This window comes from Papaver somniferum, chromosome 2 (assembly GCF_003573695.1).
Source record: "Papaver somniferum cultivar HN1 chromosome 2, ASM357369v1, whole genome shotgun sequence".
NCBI classification, from domain to species: domain Eukaryota; kingdom Viridiplantae; phylum Streptophyta; class Magnoliopsida; order Ranunculales; family Papaveraceae; genus Papaver; species Papaver somniferum.
This window is the reverse complement of record NC_039359.1, coordinates 118,018,195-118,039,247: the sequence shown is the minus strand read 5'-3', so window position 1 is coordinate 118,039,247 and position 21,053 is coordinate 118,018,195. Positions and strand designations below refer to the sequence as shown.

General features: G+C 36.0%; 3 protein-coding genes across 6 annotated transcripts; all 3 read right to left on the bottom strand.

The window, feature by feature from the left end:
- Window positions 1-4,447: 4,447 nt before the first annotated feature.
- Window positions 4,448-9,178, bottom strand: LOC113348937 (calcineurin B-like protein 3). Of its 3 annotated transcripts, none has more exons than XM_026592851.1 (10): window positions 9,034-9,178; window positions 8,481-8,534; window positions 7,811-7,962; window positions 7,465-7,547; window positions 7,235-7,294; window positions 6,836-6,944; window positions 6,361-6,413; window positions 5,965-6,045; window positions 4,818-4,930; window positions 4,448-4,573 (listed from the first exon to the last, which is right to left on the bottom strand). In XM_026592851.1, the coding sequence occupies exons 3-10, from the start codon at window positions 7,929-7,931 to the stop codon at window positions 4,516-4,518; spliced, it is 678 nt and encodes a 225-aa protein (XP_026448636.1). In that variant the 5' UTR covers window positions 7,932-7,962; window positions 8,481-8,534; window positions 9,034-9,178; the 3' UTR covers window positions 4,448-4,515. The 3 variants fall into 3 exon arrangements, with proteins under 3 accessions (XP_026448636.1, XP_026448638.1, XP_026448637.1); XM_026592853.1 differs by having other exon boundaries at window positions 8,485-8,534; XM_026592852.1 differs by lacking the exon at window positions 8,481-8,534.
- Window positions 9,179-9,809: 631 nt separating this feature from the next.
- Window positions 9,810-14,437, bottom strand: LOC113348936 (calcineurin B-like protein 3). Of its 2 annotated transcripts, none has more exons than XM_026592849.1 (9): window positions 14,340-14,437; window positions 13,423-13,574; window positions 13,088-13,170; window positions 12,861-12,920; window positions 12,490-12,598; window positions 12,022-12,074; window positions 11,634-11,714; window positions 10,424-10,536; window positions 9,810-10,182 (listed from the first exon to the last, which is right to left on the bottom strand). In XM_026592849.1, the coding sequence occupies exons 2-9, from the start codon at window positions 13,541-13,543 to the stop codon at window positions 10,125-10,127; spliced, it is 678 nt and encodes a 225-aa protein (XP_026448634.1). In that variant the 5' UTR covers window positions 13,544-13,574; window positions 14,340-14,437; the 3' UTR covers window positions 9,810-10,124. The 2 variants fall into 2 exon arrangements, with proteins under 2 accessions (XP_026448634.1, XP_026448635.1); XM_026592850.1 differs by lacking the exon at window positions 14,340-14,437 and adding an exon at window positions 13,679-14,275.
- A 365-nt stretch (window positions 14,438-14,802) lies between these two features.
- Window positions 14,803-20,726, bottom strand: LOC113348935 (dolichyl-phosphate beta-glucosyltransferase-like). The gene is made up of 11 exons (XM_026592848.1): window positions 20,593-20,726; window positions 20,441-20,505; window positions 20,301-20,349; window positions 19,341-19,447; window positions 18,038-18,083; window positions 16,483-16,617; window positions 16,168-16,257; window positions 15,955-16,083; window positions 15,794-15,877; window positions 15,565-15,629; window positions 14,803-15,300 (listed from the first exon to the last, which is right to left on the bottom strand). The coding sequence occupies exons 1-11, from the start codon at window positions 20,638-20,640 to the stop codon at window positions 15,114-15,116; spliced, it is 1,005 nt and encodes a 334-aa protein (XP_026448633.1). The 5' UTR covers window positions 20,641-20,726; the 3' UTR covers window positions 14,803-15,113.
- Window positions 20,727-21,053: the final 327 nt, after the last annotated feature.

The following is a 21,053-nucleotide window of genomic DNA, read 5'->3' as shown; positions in this document are numbered from 1 at the left end:
GCCTTTATTTGTTTTCTGCATTATATCGATCTATTTTTTATAGTTGAAGTACAAGCAATCTGTAGGTTAATCATCCTTGTGATTCAATAATCTCAATTAAAGATTATCTAATGATATTGATTGTATGTTTTTTAAATTAATTAAAGTTCGTGCAAGAATTTGTTGGTGTACTTGGTACTCTCTCCTTTTCAAATTTCTATCGCTCGTTAAAGATTGCCTCAAGGTTCGGGTTAACGTTCTCAATGTTTTTATTTATGTTTTTATTTTTTCATTTTTTTGAAGTTCAGTTAGTCAATGTCAATGTACGATTCATGCACCAAACTCCTACCTGGAACAATGTTGGTACCAAGCTTAAGGCTTGACAAAATCTAGGCACCAAACTACAAAAAATTCAATTTTCTTTTATAATTTCAAAGTTGGATTCAAAAATGAGATTAAACGGTGTTGATACTCATATTTTTTCACGTAAGAAGAATGAAAAATAAGAGTCCATAAAAGAAAGCCGAAATCTAAACCAATACCGAATTTATTTCAGTCATACAAGTTATGACATGAATAGTGTCTCAAGCATAAAATTATAAACATCAGTACATATAGATATGTAACAACATGTTTGTTTTTTCCATTATATAGTAAATATTCAGTATCTACTATTATGTAGTAGTGGGATCCACAATAGAAGATGTTTGTGTTAAGCGCTTCTTCTGTTAAATAGAGAGTAAAATCATTATCTTGGTACTGAAAATCAAATGACACTTCCTTCCCGCTTTCTTCTTTATACTACTAATATCTCGAATAAAAAGTCTTCTTAATTCTTTGACAAATACACAATTTACAAGTATACAGTTTTTGCGTTTCTTGTCCTTTTCAAAAATCCTAGAGTTCTCTATCAAAAACAAGCCATAAATCTCAATTAAAATAATTGATTCATCCACGTCTCGATGAATTGATCTCTTATTTACTAAAAACTCCGTGATAACAAAATCAAAGAACATATATACAAAACTACACCTTTATATTTCCTCTCGATTGTTTCTTGTTGATATCCATCATAAAGTACTTTTGATCTAAATGGATGACCATGCTCAGTACTCTTTGTTCAGTTATTGCCACGATCATAGCAACGACACAACTTCTGGAAATAACCACAACTTTTGTGGTGAGACATGGGGCATGCTTATCATCAGAACAACAACAAATATAAAAATAGACAAAAGTATGACTCACAAAACCTAGTCAATTTCATCACCAGGCGGATCGAGACACCATGATGTTTACGACATATGATCAAAATGAGAGACCTCCTGCAATCCATTCAGCATCATACAATCCACCACATATATAGAGAGGCCAACTAGGCGGCGGATGCACTAGCAAGTCAGGTAGTAGTAAGGGTGCACAGGAACCGAGTCGGACCGTCCCGGACCGGTGGAACCGTACCTGGTTTTGTACCGAACCGAGGAACGGGGTACATGTACCGGTCCTAAAAATAGGAACCGAGGTTAGGGAGGTACAGGTACACGTCCCTGGCCTAGTCTCGTGCCGAACCGTACCGTCTGTACCGATTAGTTGTAGCCGTCATATTTAGGGGATGATAGATCAATAATAACTGTTGGATTAAGTGGTGGTATATAAGCAAACATTATATGGCTAGGGTTTCTATTCTCAATTTCTTTTCTTTTTTTCTTTCCGTCGACTCTCTCCTCTGTCTCTGAGAAGGAGAATAAGTGAAGAACTCTGTGTCTCTGTTGGATTACTCCTCTGTCTCGTTGATTGATATGAGTTTATGTCTCAGTTCTTACTAAGAGGTAATCAGATGTTGCGGATTTTGATTTATTTTTTTTTCAATTTAGGCTAACGTTTCTTCTAATCTGCATCTTCTTATCTGTGTACCTCTCTTTCATTATAATCATGTTTTCGTTGATGATTCGTGAAAAATCAAGACAAAGCTTCGATGTGTAATCATTACTTTTGTGAAGTTTTGAATCTTTTGATCTTGAAAGCTATGTCTGATTATATTAGGGTTACACTTTCTCAGGGTAAGACAAAGGGAAAAGAAAGGAACTGAAATGGATTAAGTATCAATCAGATTATCTAAGGGAGTGGAGAAAGAGAAGTAAAAGGTTAGAGATTTGTTGTTGTTTTGGATTATGTTGTTCCTAATTCACTGTCTAGTGTCTAGTGCTAATCTTTGAATGGTAATGGTGCTGTTTTAGTAATTTGAGTACTTCTTTTTCTTTTTGTTAATGAAATTAGGGTGTTAGTAATTGTTCTGATTTCTAATTTACATGATTGCTAGAAGTAGGTAGATAATTAGTTAGTTACTCAATCTTTTTGGTGTTGTCAAAGTGCATTTACTTGCAGTGATGCTCCAATTCTGTGGTTTTGTAACTTTTGTTTATAAAGTTAATATGGGTTAGGTGTTCCTACTAGTTACAATTAGTAATCTGGGATTACGATTTGGTTCATTATACTGCTGTTAGACTTTGTTGATGATGCTATATAAGTACCAAGTATTTAACTGCAATTACATGTTAGAGCAGGACAAGAATGACAAGTAGTTAGTTCTTATGTTTCATGAATCTTCTTATGTTTGATCACCTCCATGTTTGTCTAAATAAAATGGATTTTATTGAAATGAAGAATCAATAGGTACTGAGAAGTTATCTGACTTGATCAAGTGTATGATTAGGTGCTGAAGTGCAGATTTAAGTTCTTGGAGTGGAGTGGGTTTTCTGAATTGGGTTTATTAAATGTTGTTGAAATCTAATTTATTTGTTTTTCTTGTGCTTTTGATTAGGTGCTGAAGTGCAGATTTAAGTTCTTGCCTTCTTGGAGTTCACTAATTCAGTAATTCTAGAGGGTTGCTGATACTGCACATTCAAGGTTTGTCATTTGGTATTTGTGCATTCAAGGGATATGTAAATGTGAATGTGTGGTGGCTGAATTACAAGATTCAAGTTGCTAATTAGTTTCCCTTCCTGGATAGGAATTTATCTATGAGATTAGGATAGAGCTGGTAACACTTGTTGATATTCTAGAAATGGTCTATGTTGTCCATATGTAATCTTTGCAGCAGAACACATGTCTTTGGAGACATCTTTTCCTGCTGATGAGTTACACAACTTTCATTCTTTCACATTAAGTAATGGTCTATGTTGTCCATATGTAATCTTTGCAGCAGAACACATGTCTATGCTGCATACTCAGTTTTGAGTAATTTTTGCTGTATCTTTTTGTTATCATTAAAAGTCTTTTCTCTTGTCAGTGATGGAAATATGGCGCCATTTCACTCGGAGAAATGTTGAAGAAGCCACTTGCAATTATTGTGGAAGGACTTATAGGGCTAACATGTTCAGAAATGGAACTTCTGCCTTGCGGAAGCACTTTAAAAGATGCCCCAGCAATCCTAATCATAACAGAGCTCACTCTAAATAATGCTTAGAATTTGGCAGTAATAGATATAGTCTAATAGTTACTAACTGCTATTATTTGTTTTTTTTGCAGCGTTACTTGGTCCTATCAACAGTGATGACACCACAAGTGCTGCTGACATAGATTAGAAGATCAAGATTCAAGATTACAGAAGCACTAGCTGCACTGCTAGTTGAGTAGTTGTTCTTTTTTCAGATTTTCTCATTTTCAAGACTTAGTGTGTGTGTCTGTGGCTACTGCTACTTTTTTTTCCATATTTTCAAGACATTGTTTGTTTGGTTTGTTAGTAATATTGCTACTTATTAGTTGTTGCTTTGAATGAGAATTTGTTCTATAGAAAAAACAGGTAAAAGAAAAGGCAGTCATTTTTGTGCTGAAAAGGTACCGATTGGTACCGAAACCGTGCCGGAACCGCACCGGAACCGAGATACACGGTACCGGTACCGGTCCAAAATCTTCATCCCGATCCTAGGGAGGTACAGGTACTCGGCCTCGGCAAGAACCGAGCCGAACCGTACCGTGTGCACCCTTAGGTAGTAGTGAAGTTAACAACGATTTTTTGAAACTACGTTTTGGGGGAACATATAATACATGCTTTCTAAGACAATATGTAGTTGGAGACTCCATGGATGTAACGATAACACACCCATGCATATTTTCTTTTGGTAAATTTTGATCTTCCCCTTATGATATTCATCATATTTTGAATGAATTTACTAGGAAGGAGGATATTTAAGTTAGTTTGAAGAGAATTAAGGAGGATATTTAAGTTAGTTTGAAGAGAATTATCCAATGTAATGAATTATATTGTTATTACAAAAAATAAAGTAGTACGTTATTATATAAAAGTTTACAAAAAATAAAGTACTGGCTAAATGGAATTGGAAAGTAGTACGCTATTACAGAACAAACAACTTTCAATAACAGCATGACTTATCAACAAGAACTGTGGTCGACACTATGTCTGAGACTACCTATATGATAAAAAAATAAAATAAATAATAATTTTTTTTTGGGCCCTAACAATTTGAGGCTCTAGGCAACAGCGTAGCTGGCCTAGTCCATAAGACGGCTCTGATCTCAAGTATCCTTGACTCGAGAATGAAACACAAAGCTCGAGAATGTAGTTGTGATGTCCCTGTTCAGAAAAGTAGACAAATTTGTCAGTGTAAATAGCCTTGAATAATCCGGTAAAGGTAATGGAACACATGACTGCGTAACTCCCAACATAAAGCTTGGAAACGGATAAGAAATTGAAAGAAAGATATCCAAACAGATATGATTGTAAAGTGATCGAGGTCTAAGATTTCAGATGTAAATGCGATTGATCGAGATCAGAAGCAAAAGAAATGAACTAAATTAATTGGAATTTAAGAAATTACCTGAGATGTTGAAGGGTCATATTCTTCAACAGAGAAGGATGTCGTAAAACAAGGTTTCGCCACTCCTCTTTATCTATCTTCCCATCATGTTTGGTATCGGCTTCCTCGAATGTCTGATACAGCAATGGAAGAGAACCAAACAATCTCAATTGTAAATATTGGCAAAGAGAAGGAATAAACTTTATAACAGATATAAGGAAAAGTTAGCCCGAGCTAGTCCATAAGTAATACATAAATACAAAGACAGAAGTTTTAAGGAGTCTGATGGCAAATACAATCCGCTTATAGAATTATGGAGGCGCCAATCATGGACCTTGCACAGTGTGAATAACCTTTAAAGATGATGCTTACATTTCGTAGACTTAAGCCTATCACGCACGTGCGCGAGACACACAAACACACACATTCAAACAAAAAAACTATAAGTAACTTGGTAACCTTATACTTGAGAAGTAGTGTGCATACAAACTCTCTATGTGACTTGCAAAGTCATGTTAAATAAATTTCAGAAATCAGCAATTTTTTCTATCAACTAGTTCATACTTGATATATTCCACCTCATTAATATCTGTTTGTTTCCCATATAGTGTTAGATTGATTCAAGGTAGTTGCTTTCGCAGGAACAAGTCCAGATATATGCAACTGTATGTTCAAATTTATGCATTATATGCATGTTAAGATATCCCCAGTTGTTCAACTTACTGGTTACAATTTTTGTGTCAGTTGCATGAGACACCTCAGACGATCAGACCTTCCCTTTAGTCATAATAGGATTAATCATAACTGTAAAGAAGCTTCCAGGACCAAAAAAAAAAAAATCTTAATAACAATCTAAAAGATTCAATGTCACCAAGTATATTGTGACTGAAAAGATAACCCAATGTAACAATGAACGGGAACATACGCTTATGAGTTGTTAGGCAAGAGGTCAATATATATTCAGTAGTTAAGTAGTTTCTTTGTCAAACAATGCCTAGCATAACTATGAACCTGGTAAACGGTCTACTAGTGAAAGACACAATGTCCGTGAGTCCAACACTGGAAAATCTAGAAAGTGGAGTGTCCCTTAGATGGAAAGAAACCGAAAACCATGGTTGACATTGATATGAAAAGGAATTTGAGTTCATCGAGTTAGAATATAGAGCACCTTGTCGATGATATTTTCGATCACATCATCTGAAAGATTCATTCCTGATTCAGCAAGTGTGGCAACTACCATTTGCTTCACCTGGTCATCGAAGTCAAAAAAAATAAGAAAAAGAATTCCTAGACCAGCGACAGTGAATATGGCACATGTATAATTTCAGAGGATTTAGGGGTCTGAAACAGAAGTATTGAAAGAAAAGAAGATGAAGTCTTAAAACGTTATTGTTTAGTCCGATGCACTAAAATATCAATATAGCAGGATTTTAAACTTGTAATATGTGGTCAAGAATATCAAACGTGAATTACAGGAACAAACTAATTTTGTTTTTAAGTCCTATATGCCACGAACTAGAAGTTAAGTTCCTGTACACATTATGTTCGATGCAGTGATTGTTACCTCTTGTCTCTCGATAAATCCTTGCTGCTTGAGATCATATAGCTGAAATGAAACTGAAAGTAAAGAAGAGTAAGCTAAAGTATGCCAACATAAAGAAGAATGTAACTGAGGCGCAAGAAAACTACTGCATAACAGTTTCAAAAAAGTAGTAATGGTGACAATTTATTATTGACGACTTTGCAGATGCATCCTGCCAACCAATATTATGTTTCATTTCAAGCTACATAGTACATGCTCCACAAAAAAAAAAGAATATTTGGGAACTATCTCTTAACAGAAGGCATAAGCTGCCAATACTCTCAAAATTTCATGTTTACGCGAATCTGGATATGTCGAGCCTTTGTTATGCAGCCTGGTCAAAGTACACTTCTTGTTGGTCGGAGTCCATTGCAAAGTTCCTCATAGACTCCAACTTATAGAGATGATCAGAACTAAATGTGAAAACAGATAAAGAAAGAAGTTGACTGCAGCTTACACTCAATCTTATCATCAACACGAGCATCGGGGTGAAAGACGGAAAGAGCACGGGCAAACTCTTCAAAACCTAATATCCCATTGTGCTTTGTGTCAAACAAGTCAAAAACCTGAAAAAAAATTTAACCAAAGGAAACAATCTGAGGAGATTCTCTTACGTCATAAAACACAAGGAATGGTCGGTTAAAAAAGAGCTAGGCATGTAAATGTAATTAAGTTGTCTCGTGTACTTCCAATCAAATTCCAGGGACTTGTTACCATCTAAACCTCTAAGTAAGAGACAGCACGAGAAGTGACTTGGCAAGTCAAGTAATAGAGGTATCATAACGCCACAAGCATAACTATTAATGGTGAGACTAGAATACCATAGAGTAAAAATGAGTTAGGTAGAGTAGATTACCCGGCCCGCAAATAAGCTTTCCTTCTTGTTTGTTTTAAACAGAGCTAATTGAAACTTTTCCTGTAAAATGACAGAAGAAACTACTAGTTAAACACTGCATTTAAAAGAAACTGACCAGGTGGCGCACCATCGCACGTGAGCCAGCAAAAATAAAGAAATCTCCAGATTTCACAGTTTAGGGAGACCCGAAAGTAAGCAGAAAAAAACTCTGAACACTGAAACAAATCTACCTTGTTGATCAGTCCGTCGTCATTTACAGCACTACTAATCTTCTTGAACAGCTCGTAGAGCGCTTCTATTTCGTTTACACTAACTGTAGCCAAACAAACAAGTGGTAGTTACAATCGGAGTCTGCAGTGTAACAAAAGGAGCTCTACATAGGGTCTCTGATGAGTATAATAAGAAGGCTGTCAGGTGACTAAGCTAAGGAACTGAATGAAACAATGTATCCAAATAAACCGCGTGTTTTGGAAGAATATTTTTTTAATATCAAATTTCAGAAGCAAATAGTTGACAATTAGCTTGATAGTAGTTGAAAACATCATATGTTTATTAAACAAGAAACGGATGACTTACAGACAGTTTCGCTTGCGAGAATTTCAGGATCTTCAAGTCCGGGTTGCTTATACAAATCCAAATTAAAACAATTTAAAACAAAAGCCCACAAATGCTTGTATCCGTCTAGACACTGCACCATGATAATTTACTCTCGTCAACACAATCCATACCTGTAAAACAAGAAAACCTAGGTCATTTCAGAACCGAGAATTAGCCAACACATGCGTAAACACCACAACAACATGTTACTTTTTCATCACAAGAACAAGATATCACCCTAACAGGACCACCCTGAGAAAGTTTCCCAAGGCAAAACATTGCACATGGACATAAATAAGACAGCTAACTTGTCTCATCAGTCTTGATACTAGCTATCAATAAAAGGAAGATGGATACTTCATCTATTCATAGTTTTTGTCATTATCAAAACCCTAAAATCAAAATGTCAAACGACCAAAACTGGTCATTGATTAGTGATTATCATCACTGGGTTGGAGAAACATAATTACATAATCAATACTTACTATAGACAAGGTTTCTTCTGAAACTAAACATACACTAATTTTATTATGACTAAGATCTAAAATGCAAGAAGCAGACAGCACAAAAGATATTTTCAAAAATCACAATCCCTGGCTATCTTTCATTTATAAACTGAATTTCCTGAGATTGGAGGAACGAAACTAACTTACACAAAGATTCTGATTCTAGATCGACCAAAGGAATTTTGCCATTGTGGTGCCTGAGTGATCAAATAAAAGAATTTTAAGACCAGAAAATGAATTACAGGGAATCGGGAAGAAAGAAAGATAGAGGGAGATTACCTTTCTTTAAAAAATAAAATAATAATTCAAATACAAATACAAATACAGGAACTAAACAGTTCAGAGGATGTCTTTAAGTTGTGGTCGTGCAACCCACTTCTAAAACGTTATTATGCCACTTGCCGTTTAAAGTGTGAGACCGGCAGGTCACTTGTTGCTCTGTAGGAATTGGTCTCAAGATCGCCCTGCCATTTACTACTCATGCATAGTATTCTTTTTTGTCTATCGACATTCCTGGTTTAATAAACAGCTAGTATTTTTTTTCTTTCCTCAACATTAATTTCTGGCCTTGCACTTTAAGAAGTAGAAACCAACCAACTCTTTCTGTTTTATCGATCATCACGATTTAAGAAAGTAGAACTAAATTTCACTAAAAAAATTTAGTTTTTTTCTTTTTTGGTTTGAAGGGGATCTAACCTGCTGCTGACTCTGCGACGGGTTGTTTGAGGCTGGATTTTTTAGCGGTGGTCGGTGTAAACCCGAATCCTCCTTTCTCCGCCATTGTTGTTGCCCTCCTTCTTCTACAGCTTTTGCTCTTCAGAAAAAGGAGGAGGTTCCAAGAGAAGAGAAGAAATGAAGTGAAATGGGTTTATACTTTATGGCCTTTGTCTCTTCTGGCCTCTCTCCCCACTTGTAAAAAAAAAGAAGAAAGAATATATTCACTTTTTTGAGAATTGTTTTTACTGTTTCTACTTTTTACCCCTTCATCTTTGCTGTCCGTTTTTACTGTTTCTAATAGGCACGGTTTTGGGTACCGGACTATTTTACTTCCTAAAAAGTGAACTTCTTTCCCGCTAGAAATCATTTTGAAATTAGATGTCCATATTGATTTCTTGCTTTTTAATTTCCAGAAGTGGAAAAGTAACTTTTAAGTGCACATCCAAGCACACTAAGCACTTATCTCCTTAAGCTAACTCAAACTGACTTCTTATTTTTTGACTTCCAGAAGTCGAAAAATAACTTCCAAGTGCACATCCAAGCAGGCTAGGCACTTATCCCCTTAAGCTCTCTAATATTAAACTCGTCGGGCATGATCTGCTTGAAGAGACTAGAAACATGCATAGCTGCCAACATATCTGCTGCTAAATTGGGAAACAACCATATGTTCAAACTGTTCTAAGTTTCTCCTACTAGCCAAATGAAATAGGTGTGACAGGCTTTTGGAACTTGTAAGGCATCAGAAACAAAGATAATATATGAAGAGGAGCATCTTATTTTTGTTCTTTGTTTTCAGCAGTAACCACCCCACGCAAGATAAAGAGAGAACCACAACATTGCTTTTATAAGTCTCATACATGTCACATGAATACATGAATAGTCAGACTCACGTTGAAAACTCTCAATCTAATCCCTCCACTTAGATCTGACACAAACTATAGGAGAGTAAAACAGCATTACCGGCATACTATGAGCCCACTTCTTATCATTACCCTGAAGCTAGCATCGGAATCATACAGAAAGAAACAAGCACTATCAGCACCACTCAACAAATAAACTCTGACACTATCTCAAGTATCGTTAACTTGAGAATGGAACACGAAGCTCGGGAAAGTCGTCGTGATGTCCCTGTTCAGAAAGGTAGACGAGATTTGTCAGTATAAATAGACTTGAAGAATCCCGTAAAGCTAATGGAATACGTGACTGCGTAACTCCCAACATAAAACATGGAAGATGAATGAGAAATTGAAAGAAAGATATCCAGACAGATATGACTGTAAAGTGATCAGAGTCTTAAGATTTCCGATGTAAATGTGATTGATCGAGATAAGAAGCAAAAGAAATGAACTAAATTTAAATGAGAAATTACTTGAGATATTGAAGGGTCATATTCTTCAACAGAGAAGGATGTCGTAAAACAAGGTTTCGCCACTCCTCTTTATCTATCTTCCCGTCATGTTTGGTATCCGCTTCCTCAAATGTCTGATACAGCAATGAAAGAGAACCAAAAAATCTCAATTGTAAATATTTGCACAGACAAGGAATAAATTTTTATAACAGATACGGAAAAGTTAGCTTGAGCTAGTCCATAAGTAATAACTAATATGTAAATAAAAATGCAGAAGTTAAAAGACATGGCAAATATTTCCCGCTTCTAGAATTATGGAGCGCCAGTCTCGGACCTCGAGCAGTGTAAGTTTTAAAGATTACGGTTATATTTTGTAAACTTAAGCCTATCACACACGCTCACGCACACACACAGAGACACAGACGCACGAATATAAAATAAAATTGTAAGTGACTTGGTAGACTTGAGAAGCTGTGTGCATATGCGTTTCTTTGAAAGTTATGATGTTAACCTTTTCTCAGTTCTGTTTCGTTTGAAACTTATGATGGTAACCTTATCTGTAACTCTCAACTTGCAAAGTCATGTTAAATAAATTTCAGACATCAGCAATTTTTCTCTCATATCCTACCACTAACTCTATCAACTAGTTCATACTTGATATGTTCCACCTCATTAATATCTGTACCTTTGTAGATTGATTCCAGGTTGTTGCTTTCACAGGAACAAGTTCAGATATGCAACTGTGCGTTCAAATTTATGCATTATATGCATGTTAAGATATCCCCAGTTGTTCAAATTAGTGGTTACAATATTTGTGCCAGACCTTCACGCGTTGCTCATAAACTGTCTCGCAATAGGATTAATCACTAATGTAAAGAAGCTTCCAGGACCAACAAAAACTATTTTTAAGAACAATCTAAAAAATCTAATGTCACCAATTTTATTGTGACTGTACAGATAACCCAATGTAACAATGAATGGGGACGTATGCTTATAAGTTGTTAGACATGGTAAGCTAAATATGTCTCAATAGTTAATTAGTTTCTTCGTCACACACTGCCTAGCATAACTATGTGCCAGTACCTGGTACACGATCTACTAGTGTAAGACACAATGTCTGTGTGTCCTACACTGCATAAGAGTGTCCTTAGATGGAAAGAAACCGATAACCATGGCTGACGTTGATATGAAAAGGAATTTGAAGAGTTCATTGAGTTAGAATATAGAGCACCTTGTCGATGATACTTTCGATCACATCATCTGAAAGATTCATTCCTGATTCAGCAAGTGTGGCAACTACCATTTGCTTCACCTGATCATCACAGTCGAAATAAGTAAAACAATTATTAGACCAGCTACAGTGAGTACGGCACAGGTATAGTTTCAGAGGATTAGGGGTCTGAAACAGACGTATTGAAAGAAAAGAAGGTGAAGTCTTAAAATGTTATTCTTTAGTCCGATGCACTAAAATATCAATATAGCAGGATTTTCAACTTGTTATAGGTGGTCAAGATTATCAAATGTGAATTACAGGACCAAAACTTCTTTTTTTTTTAAAATCCTACTCCACGAACTAGAAGTTAAGTTCCTATAGATATGTTCGACACAGTAACTGTTACCTCTTGTCTCTCGATAAATCCTTGCTGCTTGAGATCATATAGCTGAAAAGAAACTGAAGGCAAAGAAGAGTAAGTTAAAGTATGCCAACATTAAGAAGAATGTAACTGAGGCACAAGAAAACTACTGCATAACAAAAGAGTAGTAACGGTGACAGTTTATTATTGATGATTTTTGCAGAAGGATCATGCCAACCAAAATTATGTTTCACTTCAAGCTAGTACAGTCACCAAAAAAGGAATTATTTGGGAACTATCTCTCAGCAGATGGCATAAGCAGCCAATAGTCTCGAAATTTCATGTTTATGAGAATCTGAAAATTTTCGAGCCTTAGTTATGCAGCCTGGCCAAAGTAGTACACTTCTTGTTGGTCAGAGTCCATTGCGAAGTTGCTCGTGAACTCCAACTTACAGAGATGATGAGAACTGAAGGTAAAAAAACAAGGAAAGAAAGAAGTTGACTGCAGCTTACACCCAATCTTATCATCAATAGGAGCATTGGGGTGAAAGACGGAGAGAGCACGAGCAAACTCTTCAAAACCTAATATCCCATTGTGCTTTGTGTCAAACAAGTCAAAGACCTGAAATTTTTTGAACCAAAGCAAACAATCTGATGAGATTCTCAAAAGTCATAAACATGGAGGAATGGTCAGTTAAAAAAAGAAAGCATGTAGATGCAAGTGTCTCGTGTATTTCCAATCAAATTCCAGGGACTTGTTACCATCTAAAGCTCTAAGTAAGAGACAGCATGCGAAATGACTTGGCAAGTCAAATAATACATAACTATTAATGGCGAGACTAGATTACTACAGAGTAGAAAATGAGTTAGGTATGGTAGATTACCCGGTCCGCAAATAAGCTTTCCTTCTTGTTTGTTTTAAATAGAGCTAATTGAAACTCTTCCTGTAAAAAGATAGAAGAAATTATTAGTTAGACACTGCATCTAAAAGAAACTGACAAGGTGCACCGTCGCATGTGAGCCTGCAAAAATAAAGAAACCTCCAGATTTCACAGTTTAGGGAGACCCGAAAGTAAGCAGAAAAAAAGTCTGGACACAGGAACAAATCTACCTTGTTGATCAGTCCGTCGTCAATAACAGCACTACTAATCTTCTTGAACAGCTCATAGAGCGCTTCTATTTCGCTTACACTAACTGTAACCAAACAAACAAGTAGTAGTCACAATCGGAGTCTGCAGTGTAACAAAAGGAGCACTACATAGATTCTCTGATTAGTATAATAAGAAAGCTGTCAGGTGACTAAGCTAAGGAACTAAATGAAACAGTGTATCCAAATAAACTGTGTTTTGGAGAATAGATTTTTTACATCTAATTTCAGAAGCAAATAGTAGCTTTATAGTAGTTGAAAACATCGCATGTTTATTTAACAAGAAACGGATAACTTACAGACAGTTTCGCTTGCAAGAATTTCAGGATCTTCAAGTCCAGGTTGCTTATACAAATCCAAATTACAACAATTTAAAACAAAAGCACACAAATGCTTGTATCCGTCTAGGCACTGCACCATGATAATTTACTCTCGTCAACACAATCCATACCTGTAAAACAAGAAAACCTAGGTCATTTCAGAACCGATGATTAGCCAATATGTGCTTAAACACCACAACAATGTTACTTTTTCATCACAAGAACAAGATATTACCCTAACAGGACGGCCCTGAGAAAGTTTCCCCAAGGAAAAACATTGCACACGGACATAATTAAGACAGTTAATTTGTGTTTACACCGTTCCTGAAGTCAAAACAGGCTAATATGCTAAGAAGTGAACATATCTGAAAGCTACTTTACAAGTCCCCCCAGTCTTGACACTAGCATATCATTAAATGGAAGATGGATACTTCATCTATTCGTAGTTTCTTGTCATATCAAAACCCTAAAATCAAAATCTCAAATGACCAAAACTGATCACTGATGCTCATCACTACCTTGGAGAAACATAATTACATAATCCGTACATACTATACACAAGGTTTCTTCTGAAATTAAACATACACTAAATTTATTATGACTAAGATCTTAAAATGCAACGGCACAAAAGATATTTTTAAATATCACAATCCCTATCTTTCATTTATAAACTAAACGAATTCGATCCATAAGGCGCCCTTCCTTTAACCCAAAAGTAACTCAATTTTTTCCAGCAGAACTGAAATTGGAGGAACCAAACTAACTTATACACCGATTCTAGATCGACCAAATGAAATGAAAGGATTTTGGTGCCTGAGTGATCAAATAAGAGAATTTCAAGACCTAAAGAAGAATCACAAAGGAATCGGGAAGAAAGAAAGATAAAGGGAGATTACCTTTTAAAGAATGGAACAGAGTAGAGGATTCTTCCATATTCAGCGACATGTCTACCTCTCGAGAGAAACTGTATGGTGTATTTATTTCGAAATACATGATTGGGATGCGGTACTGTATTAAAGTGTACTTGCTGTAAAAAATAAAATAATAATAATAATTCAAACACAAATACAGCAACTTAAACAGTTCAGAGGATGGCTTGTAGCTGTGGTCGTGCAACACACTTCTAAAACGTTATTATGCCACTTGCCGTTTAAAGTGTGAGAGCGGCAGGTCACTTGTTGCTCTATATGTACGATAGTTATAAATTGACACTTCCATCGAAGCTGCCATCTACTACTCATGCCTAGTATTCTCATTTGTCTAGTCTGTCGACTGGTTAGGTTAAAAAGGATTATGGGAGGTCACACTTTGACGCCTAGTTTAATAAACAAGAATGGCAGTTGATAATTTTATATCCAATGGCTCATAAAAAATAAACTGTTTATTAATATGATTTTGTCAATAATATGTAACTAGCGCTCCAACCTCTGATTAATGAAAGAGTAGTTTCCAGTTAAAAGTTAAAACAACTAGTGGTAATTTTTTTCCTTCCTCCCACTCTTTTATAAAGGGACACTGCTCAACATTGATTTTCCAGACCATGCACTTTAATAGAAAACAACCAACTCTTTCTGTATTTTCTTCTTTTTTTCCGACAAGATTAGCAGAAGTAGCCAACTTTCGTTTCCAACTAAATCTCTATTCATCACAAGTTGATTACAAAAATTACTTTAGGCACGAATACTCCAAAGACGGGTCCTATACCCAACAGACATCAGGCAAAGTTCTCCAAGCATGTGTGGAATACTGCGGAGACTCACTTTCGACCCAGGTATTTCGGACCAGGTCACAGATATCTCAATCATAGGGATGGAAAGATGTTTGCATAAATATACCAGCTCGACATCAAAACACCACCTGCACAATATCAATGTAGATGAGTTGAGTCTATAACACTGATGTTGTATTATATAGGGTCAAGAACTGCCATTGGACTACACTAGTTGACCACATGATGCAGCAGCTTCTGTGTATATTCTGTCAGCCGGATGCCACCATGTAGTCCACTAATGTTTCAAGTTCCTACAGCCTGTTCTATCACCTATGTAAGCACATAAGCAGAAAACTTAAGTAGCATGCATGGTGAAGGTGAATTTTCCAGCACTAATCATCAATAAATACCTTTTCAGACGAACATTCGTGAATAACTTTCTAGCTGCAGCCCTTGTAAACATCTTAAATCCACACTGAGAGAAGATGATTGAATTATATTAAGAAATATCATTGCGATTATAGGAATGAAGTATAAACTTGAATCAACTTCCAGAAACTGCATGCTTACTGACTCCAAAAAAAAAACGGAAAAAACAACCAACGGCTGAAATCAGAGAACAATATCACAGAAGACCACCTGAGTATCGCGAATTCCAGAACCGGCAGACAACAAGACTACAATATGGAAACCCTTCATAAGAAAGTTCCGGTACCACTTCCGCTGCAATATATCGTGAAAATCAATAAATTTCTAACAAAGCTACAAACAAGGAGGTGAACAAGATTACTAAGACAAACCGATGCTAGAGCCTTCTCCTCAAGATGAGCACGAGAACCAAATGCAGCAATCGGGATATCCGATATTCTTGAGCTAGAATCACTAGGTACTGCAGCCGACTGAATTTCCTTTTCAGCTTGCGCACGTATCTGATGGAGAAAGATCAGCTTATAATGCCATTTGAGAAATAGATCAACCACACACAATGTGAAAGCCCTTGGACAGATACAAACCTGACTTTCAAGTTTTTCAAGGTCATTAACCTTGGTTGCGCCATCAGCATCAAGCATTAATAGTAGTTCACCACGTGAATGAAGCATTCCCTGTTTTACATTGCTTTCGCAGAATTAAATAACTTCAGTCAATATTATTGAACAAAATAAACAACAAGAAAGAGCAACACAAAATAAATGGCATGTAACCGTAACTACACCTCTTTCGGAGTTACATCTATAAAGCTCAAGAACTTCAAGAGTCCACAGTGAGCAACATTTAGGTTTTCGATGATGTGTTAACCTAACAAATATAAGGCATGGAGGGAGATTCACCTTTCTGATAGCTTCCCCCTTCCCCTGATTTCTGCCAAGAGGAATTACCCTTACATTGTCTATTGAATAATTCTCTATGAAGTCGGAAGCTACCATTATTGTACCGTCGGTACTGCCATCATCTACTAGCACCACCTGTTTCAGAAGTAATTCATTAACTTAAGACGCGACCCTGTCTGAAGAAAGCATACCTATGGATAAAAAAATAAATAAGCATACTCTATAAACACTTAGTTATCTTATCTGCCTTAGACTGTATATTTAGGAAAAAGAGAAAATGAAAATCACATAATTTAAAGAATGAATAGTGTACTACTGAGTCTCCAAACAGTTCTCTAAGTAGCTCAAAAAGCATACACATCTACGTTCCTGTGGTGCTGCCTAGGCGCCGAAGTGGCATCTTTTTTGCATGGGGTGCATCGCTAGCCTTTTCTAGAGTTCTTAAGGAAACCCTAATACTAGCATTTAGGCTTCTAATTTACATTTGAATCCACTTTGTTCACATAATATTAAAAGCCAATTTCTATTTTGGGTCTACGTCGTGTGACTAGGGTTTGTTCTAAAACATATTGCGTAACTAGTAAATATAATATTGGGGGTATTTGTTAAATGTCACTGTGGCAGAGCCGCAGCGACCCACGGCTCCATATTTGTGCCCAACGCCTCGCCCTTAACATAGATACACATAACAGATGACAGCAGAAACTGACTTTATTTCAACTTGTTGGAATAGGTTGTCAGATGTAGCTCAAAATAAAAAACAGAATAAAATAGAACCCGAGGTCTTTGTGGGCTTTCACAGTTTCATACGTGATGGAATTAGCCGATATTTTGCGAATCTTGTATGGATTAGCCATTACTTCACAAATATTTTCCCTCACTGTGAGCACTAGAACCCAGCTACCTAAATACATTGACATGATATAATGGTACATTATAATGGACAAGAGAAACCCCCAACTTCCATATTTGTATGCCATGACTCAATAAGTCATTCCAAGACCCTAATCATAATTAGATTCGAACTACCTCAATTCATCACACCTAGTGGTGGCAAATCAAAAAAGATTCAGAAATATGAAATTTACTATGAACATCAATGTTATAACAATTTTACCTGATGTATGCAGTCTCTAATTTGTTTGTCACTGTATAGCATAATAGTCTACATAGTTCCAATAAGTAGGATCGCATTTTCCATTTAAGAGTTATAAAGGAAAAAGTTCTATGTCAATCCTTATTAAGCTTTGTCAAACATTGAGCTTTCACCACTTACAATGCACTGCCGTATAGACTATTAGTGACCGACTCTATAGTTAATTGAACTCGTGAATTGTGGTTTTCATATCTGGGAGACGAAGTATGAAATAGAATGTAAATCCCTCAGCTCTTAATCTGAATTTGACAAACTCCCCGATATACCATTATAAAATAGGAATATAATGCGAATATATCGTATAATATTATCATTAGAAGCAATTAAGGAGAAATATATTCTCATAATCCTGAACCAAAGAATGCATTACCGCACTTCAGTCAGAAGTTCAGAACGTACCTCATAAGAGAAGGCTTTGTCATTTGCAGCTCGTTGTTGAAGATAACTACAGATTAGAGAACCAACTGTTTTTAGAGATTTAGCTATACTGTAACTACTTTATTACTTAACTGAGCAACAAAAAGAGGCATCCTTTACATTGGAAAACCAAGAACAAGCATCATGTCATGTACATGTGCACTAGTAAGAGATAATATTTTGCAACCGCAAATTGAAAATTCTAAGGAAAACAGATTTATAATTGCTTGTTGGGTTGTAAATTTATCATATTACCAGGTTGTATCAAGATTAAAGGTCAAGAATCTATGGGGTCACTGAGCTATTAGATTATTAGATTTTTGGTTAGTTAGATTCAGTTGCTTTATTTCAAATTACGAAATTGTATACATGGCTTATTTAAGCCATTATATAATGCCATTATAATAATAGAGATCTATATGACATAAACCTAACGATTAAATGCAATAACCTGACATGGTTTCAGACCCTTGTATAATATTCTGTCATCTTAGGCTCATTCTTATAATAAACGAGGAAACACTTCAACTGCGAGCATCTGATCATCTACAGTCACAAGACTAAGACCATAACATAAAAAGGTGTCCTCTGTGTTATGATGTTTTCTCATGGAACAGAATGCGATGAACCTCTTCACAGAAGGAGTGTCGAGGACCTACTTAATGAGTGGTGTTGCCAGCAGTAATAGGCGTTCCATGACTTAGGTGGGGAATTCAGCTTTTCTAACAGCACGTCATTTCGGATTAGCAAGTCAGGGATGCTAATAGACACCATAAAGCTCCAGAACAAGCAAGAGCATAAATTTCTAATGGCACTGAATAGGAGTGAAAGAAATAAAATTACTGCAGTGACCACTCCTACTTTCCAGATGAAGAAAAGAATCAAACTCAAGAACCTAGCACAAAAGGCTATTCTTCAGACTAAAAAGTAAACATTTGACTGCATATGTACACCTCTTCTTTAGACAAGTACAGTATAGTTGGCCAATTTTTCATTTTTATAACTTGTTGCTAGTTGATCTGCAATTCCCTAATTTTCTGCATGCTCTAGCTTGGATCAAGATAGTTCGAGCTATGCTAATGGAAATAAAGAAGTATACAAGTGCACCTCTCACTGATTATCCATAGTGGACATCACATTAAGAAACATCATGGGTCTAAAAAAAATTCTAGTATATAACTATGAACTGATGTTTCTAAAGGGCGATTAATGGAACAACAAAAGAAATGGTGATTGAGATATAAAGCAAAAGAGTGCACCTCATATTGGTTACAAATCAACTTACATCAGAGTTTCGTCAAGCGCACTAGGAAGCCTCTGCTCTTCATTGAATGCAGGAATTATCAAAGAAATGTACTTCTCGGCAGGATCAAATATCGTGGGAAATGGCACCTGCCACAAATGTTACCAACACAATCAGAAGATCATAAGGTTTCCATTCGATTTCTGTGTATCTAAAAAGTTTGTTTTTTCAGCAGTCACCATTCAGTTTCAACAGTGTATGCGTGATTAATGAAAATGCACCAGGTTATATCATAATTAACACATTAGTGATCACAAATCCACAACTTCAGCACCCAGTGAAGTTCTATTGATTTGTAGACTGAATCCTTACATGTGAAGACATTAAAACGAACAAGATCAAGTGCACCCGTATTGTGCATAATTATAAGCATCAGATTTAAAACAATATCTTCACCTAAAGATTTAATGTTGATCAACGTAATAAAGATATCAGACTCCAAGAGATTCAGTCATCAGATCATTTGCATGCGATCATAGATGAAGTTGTGAGCAATACTATTCATTGACAAAATGGAATATGCTCGAAGTTTATAAGAGGTGCACATGGGAAAGTCTTGAATGGTTTATTCAAAGCTTCATCAACAAAGGTGGAGATAATACCATGTATAACCAATTGCTTAAACTGAAGCAGCAGAAATTGCCCAGTAGAATATAATGGTGAAATATAAATAAAATGAACCAAAAGATTTAAACAGATGTTTAAAGTACTCATTTTTTTTTATATTGATAACCTCAATTTCAGCTAGGATCACAAGCCTACGTCAAAAGCCACTAGCAATTACTCAATTCGATGTACTTGTACAAGTTCATTTATCAGCTCAAATTGTTGATTGAATTATAAACAAAGCAAAATATAACCACAAATTCAAATCGAAATAAAATAAATTCAATCAAATCTCTTCAAGATGCCTAATTCTAGACCAAAAAACATAAATTTTACCTTTTTTTTCGATTTCGGATCTTCAAAAGAAGGATGGCCATCGTGAAGACTGCAACAAAGAAAATTAGCATAATAATTAGCTTATAATCGCAATTCAGAGACAAATAGATGTAATCTAAGGGATTTTCGTTGTAATTTACCTAGAAGTTGATCTTCTTCTGAATGCTTCAAACAGAAGCGATACAATAAACCCTAATAATAATACCTGTAGATGGTTATGAACAAGATTCGTTAAGTGAGAACCTAATAGAGATTTGCGAGAATGATAAAGATATTGAGAGAGGAAAATAACCAGAGCCGGGATGAGAAGAAGTTCGACGAGAGTCCACAGCCAGTCCATGCCTGCTCCTGCTCTGGTATAAAATTTGGTACAACTGCTATCACAATTCACCTTCAAATAAACGTTAACGCATTTTATACGTAGGATCGTTTGTTTCTGGAAGACTTCTGTTCAGATCTAAATCATATAGTCATTATGCTTGCTGCAGGTTTATGTGCACGTGTAGTTACACCTTGTCCTTGATTCTCAATCTGACTCAGCCCGAGACAGATTTCAAATCATCTACTATTTTTTTCTATTTTTCTGAAGTCCGACTTGTCTCATAACTCTGACTCGGCTTGTACCTCTGACTCCGGTCGTATAAAAGGACGATCAGATATCTATATTAGCCGAAAGAGTTTAGTCCATGCTTGGTCTTTTGCCACGGCAAGAATTTGTTGTCCTTATTTTTTGTGTTTCAAATTGAATGAATA

Excerpts from the sequence above, each read along its gene's own strand:
- LOC113348935 (XM_026592848.1), bottom strand. The coding sequence starts at position 20,640 with ATGGACTGGCTGTGGACTCTCGTCGAACTTCTTCTCATCCCGGCTCTG. Across the intron at positions 19,448-20,300 it reads ATCCGAAATCGAAAAAAAAG|GTGCCATTTCCCACGATATT; the intron begins GTAAAATTTATG and ends CATTTGTGGCAG. Across the intron at positions 15,878-15,954 it reads AGGAGAAGGCTCTAGCATCG|CGGAAGTGGTACCGGAACTT; the intron begins GTTTGTCTTAGT and ends GATATATTGCAG.
- LOC113348936 (XM_026592849.1), bottom strand. The coding sequence starts at position 13,543 with ATGGTGCAGTGCCTAGACGGATACAAGCATTTGTGTGCTTTTGTTTTA. Across the intron at positions 13,171-13,422 it reads TCTTGCAAGCGAAACTGTCT|TTAGTGTAAGCGAAATAGAA; the intron begins GTAAGTTATCCG and ends GTTTGGTTACAG. Across the intron at positions 10,183-10,423 it reads ATGACCCTTCAATATCTCAA|GGACATCACGACGACTTTCC; the intron begins GTAATTTCTCAT and ends CTTTCTGAACAG.
- LOC113348937 (XM_026592851.1), bottom strand. The coding sequence starts at position 7,931 with ATGGTGCAGTGTCTAGACGGATACAAGCATTTGTGGGCTTTTGTTTTA. Across the intron at positions 7,295-7,464 it reads ACGACGGACTGATCAACAAG|GAAAAGTTTCAATTAGCTCT; the intron begins GTAGATTTGTTT and ends GTCATTTTACAG. Across the intron at positions 4,574-4,817 it reads ATGACCCTTCAACATCTCAG|GGACATCACAACTACATTCT; the intron begins GTAATTTCTTAA and ends TTTTCTGAACAG.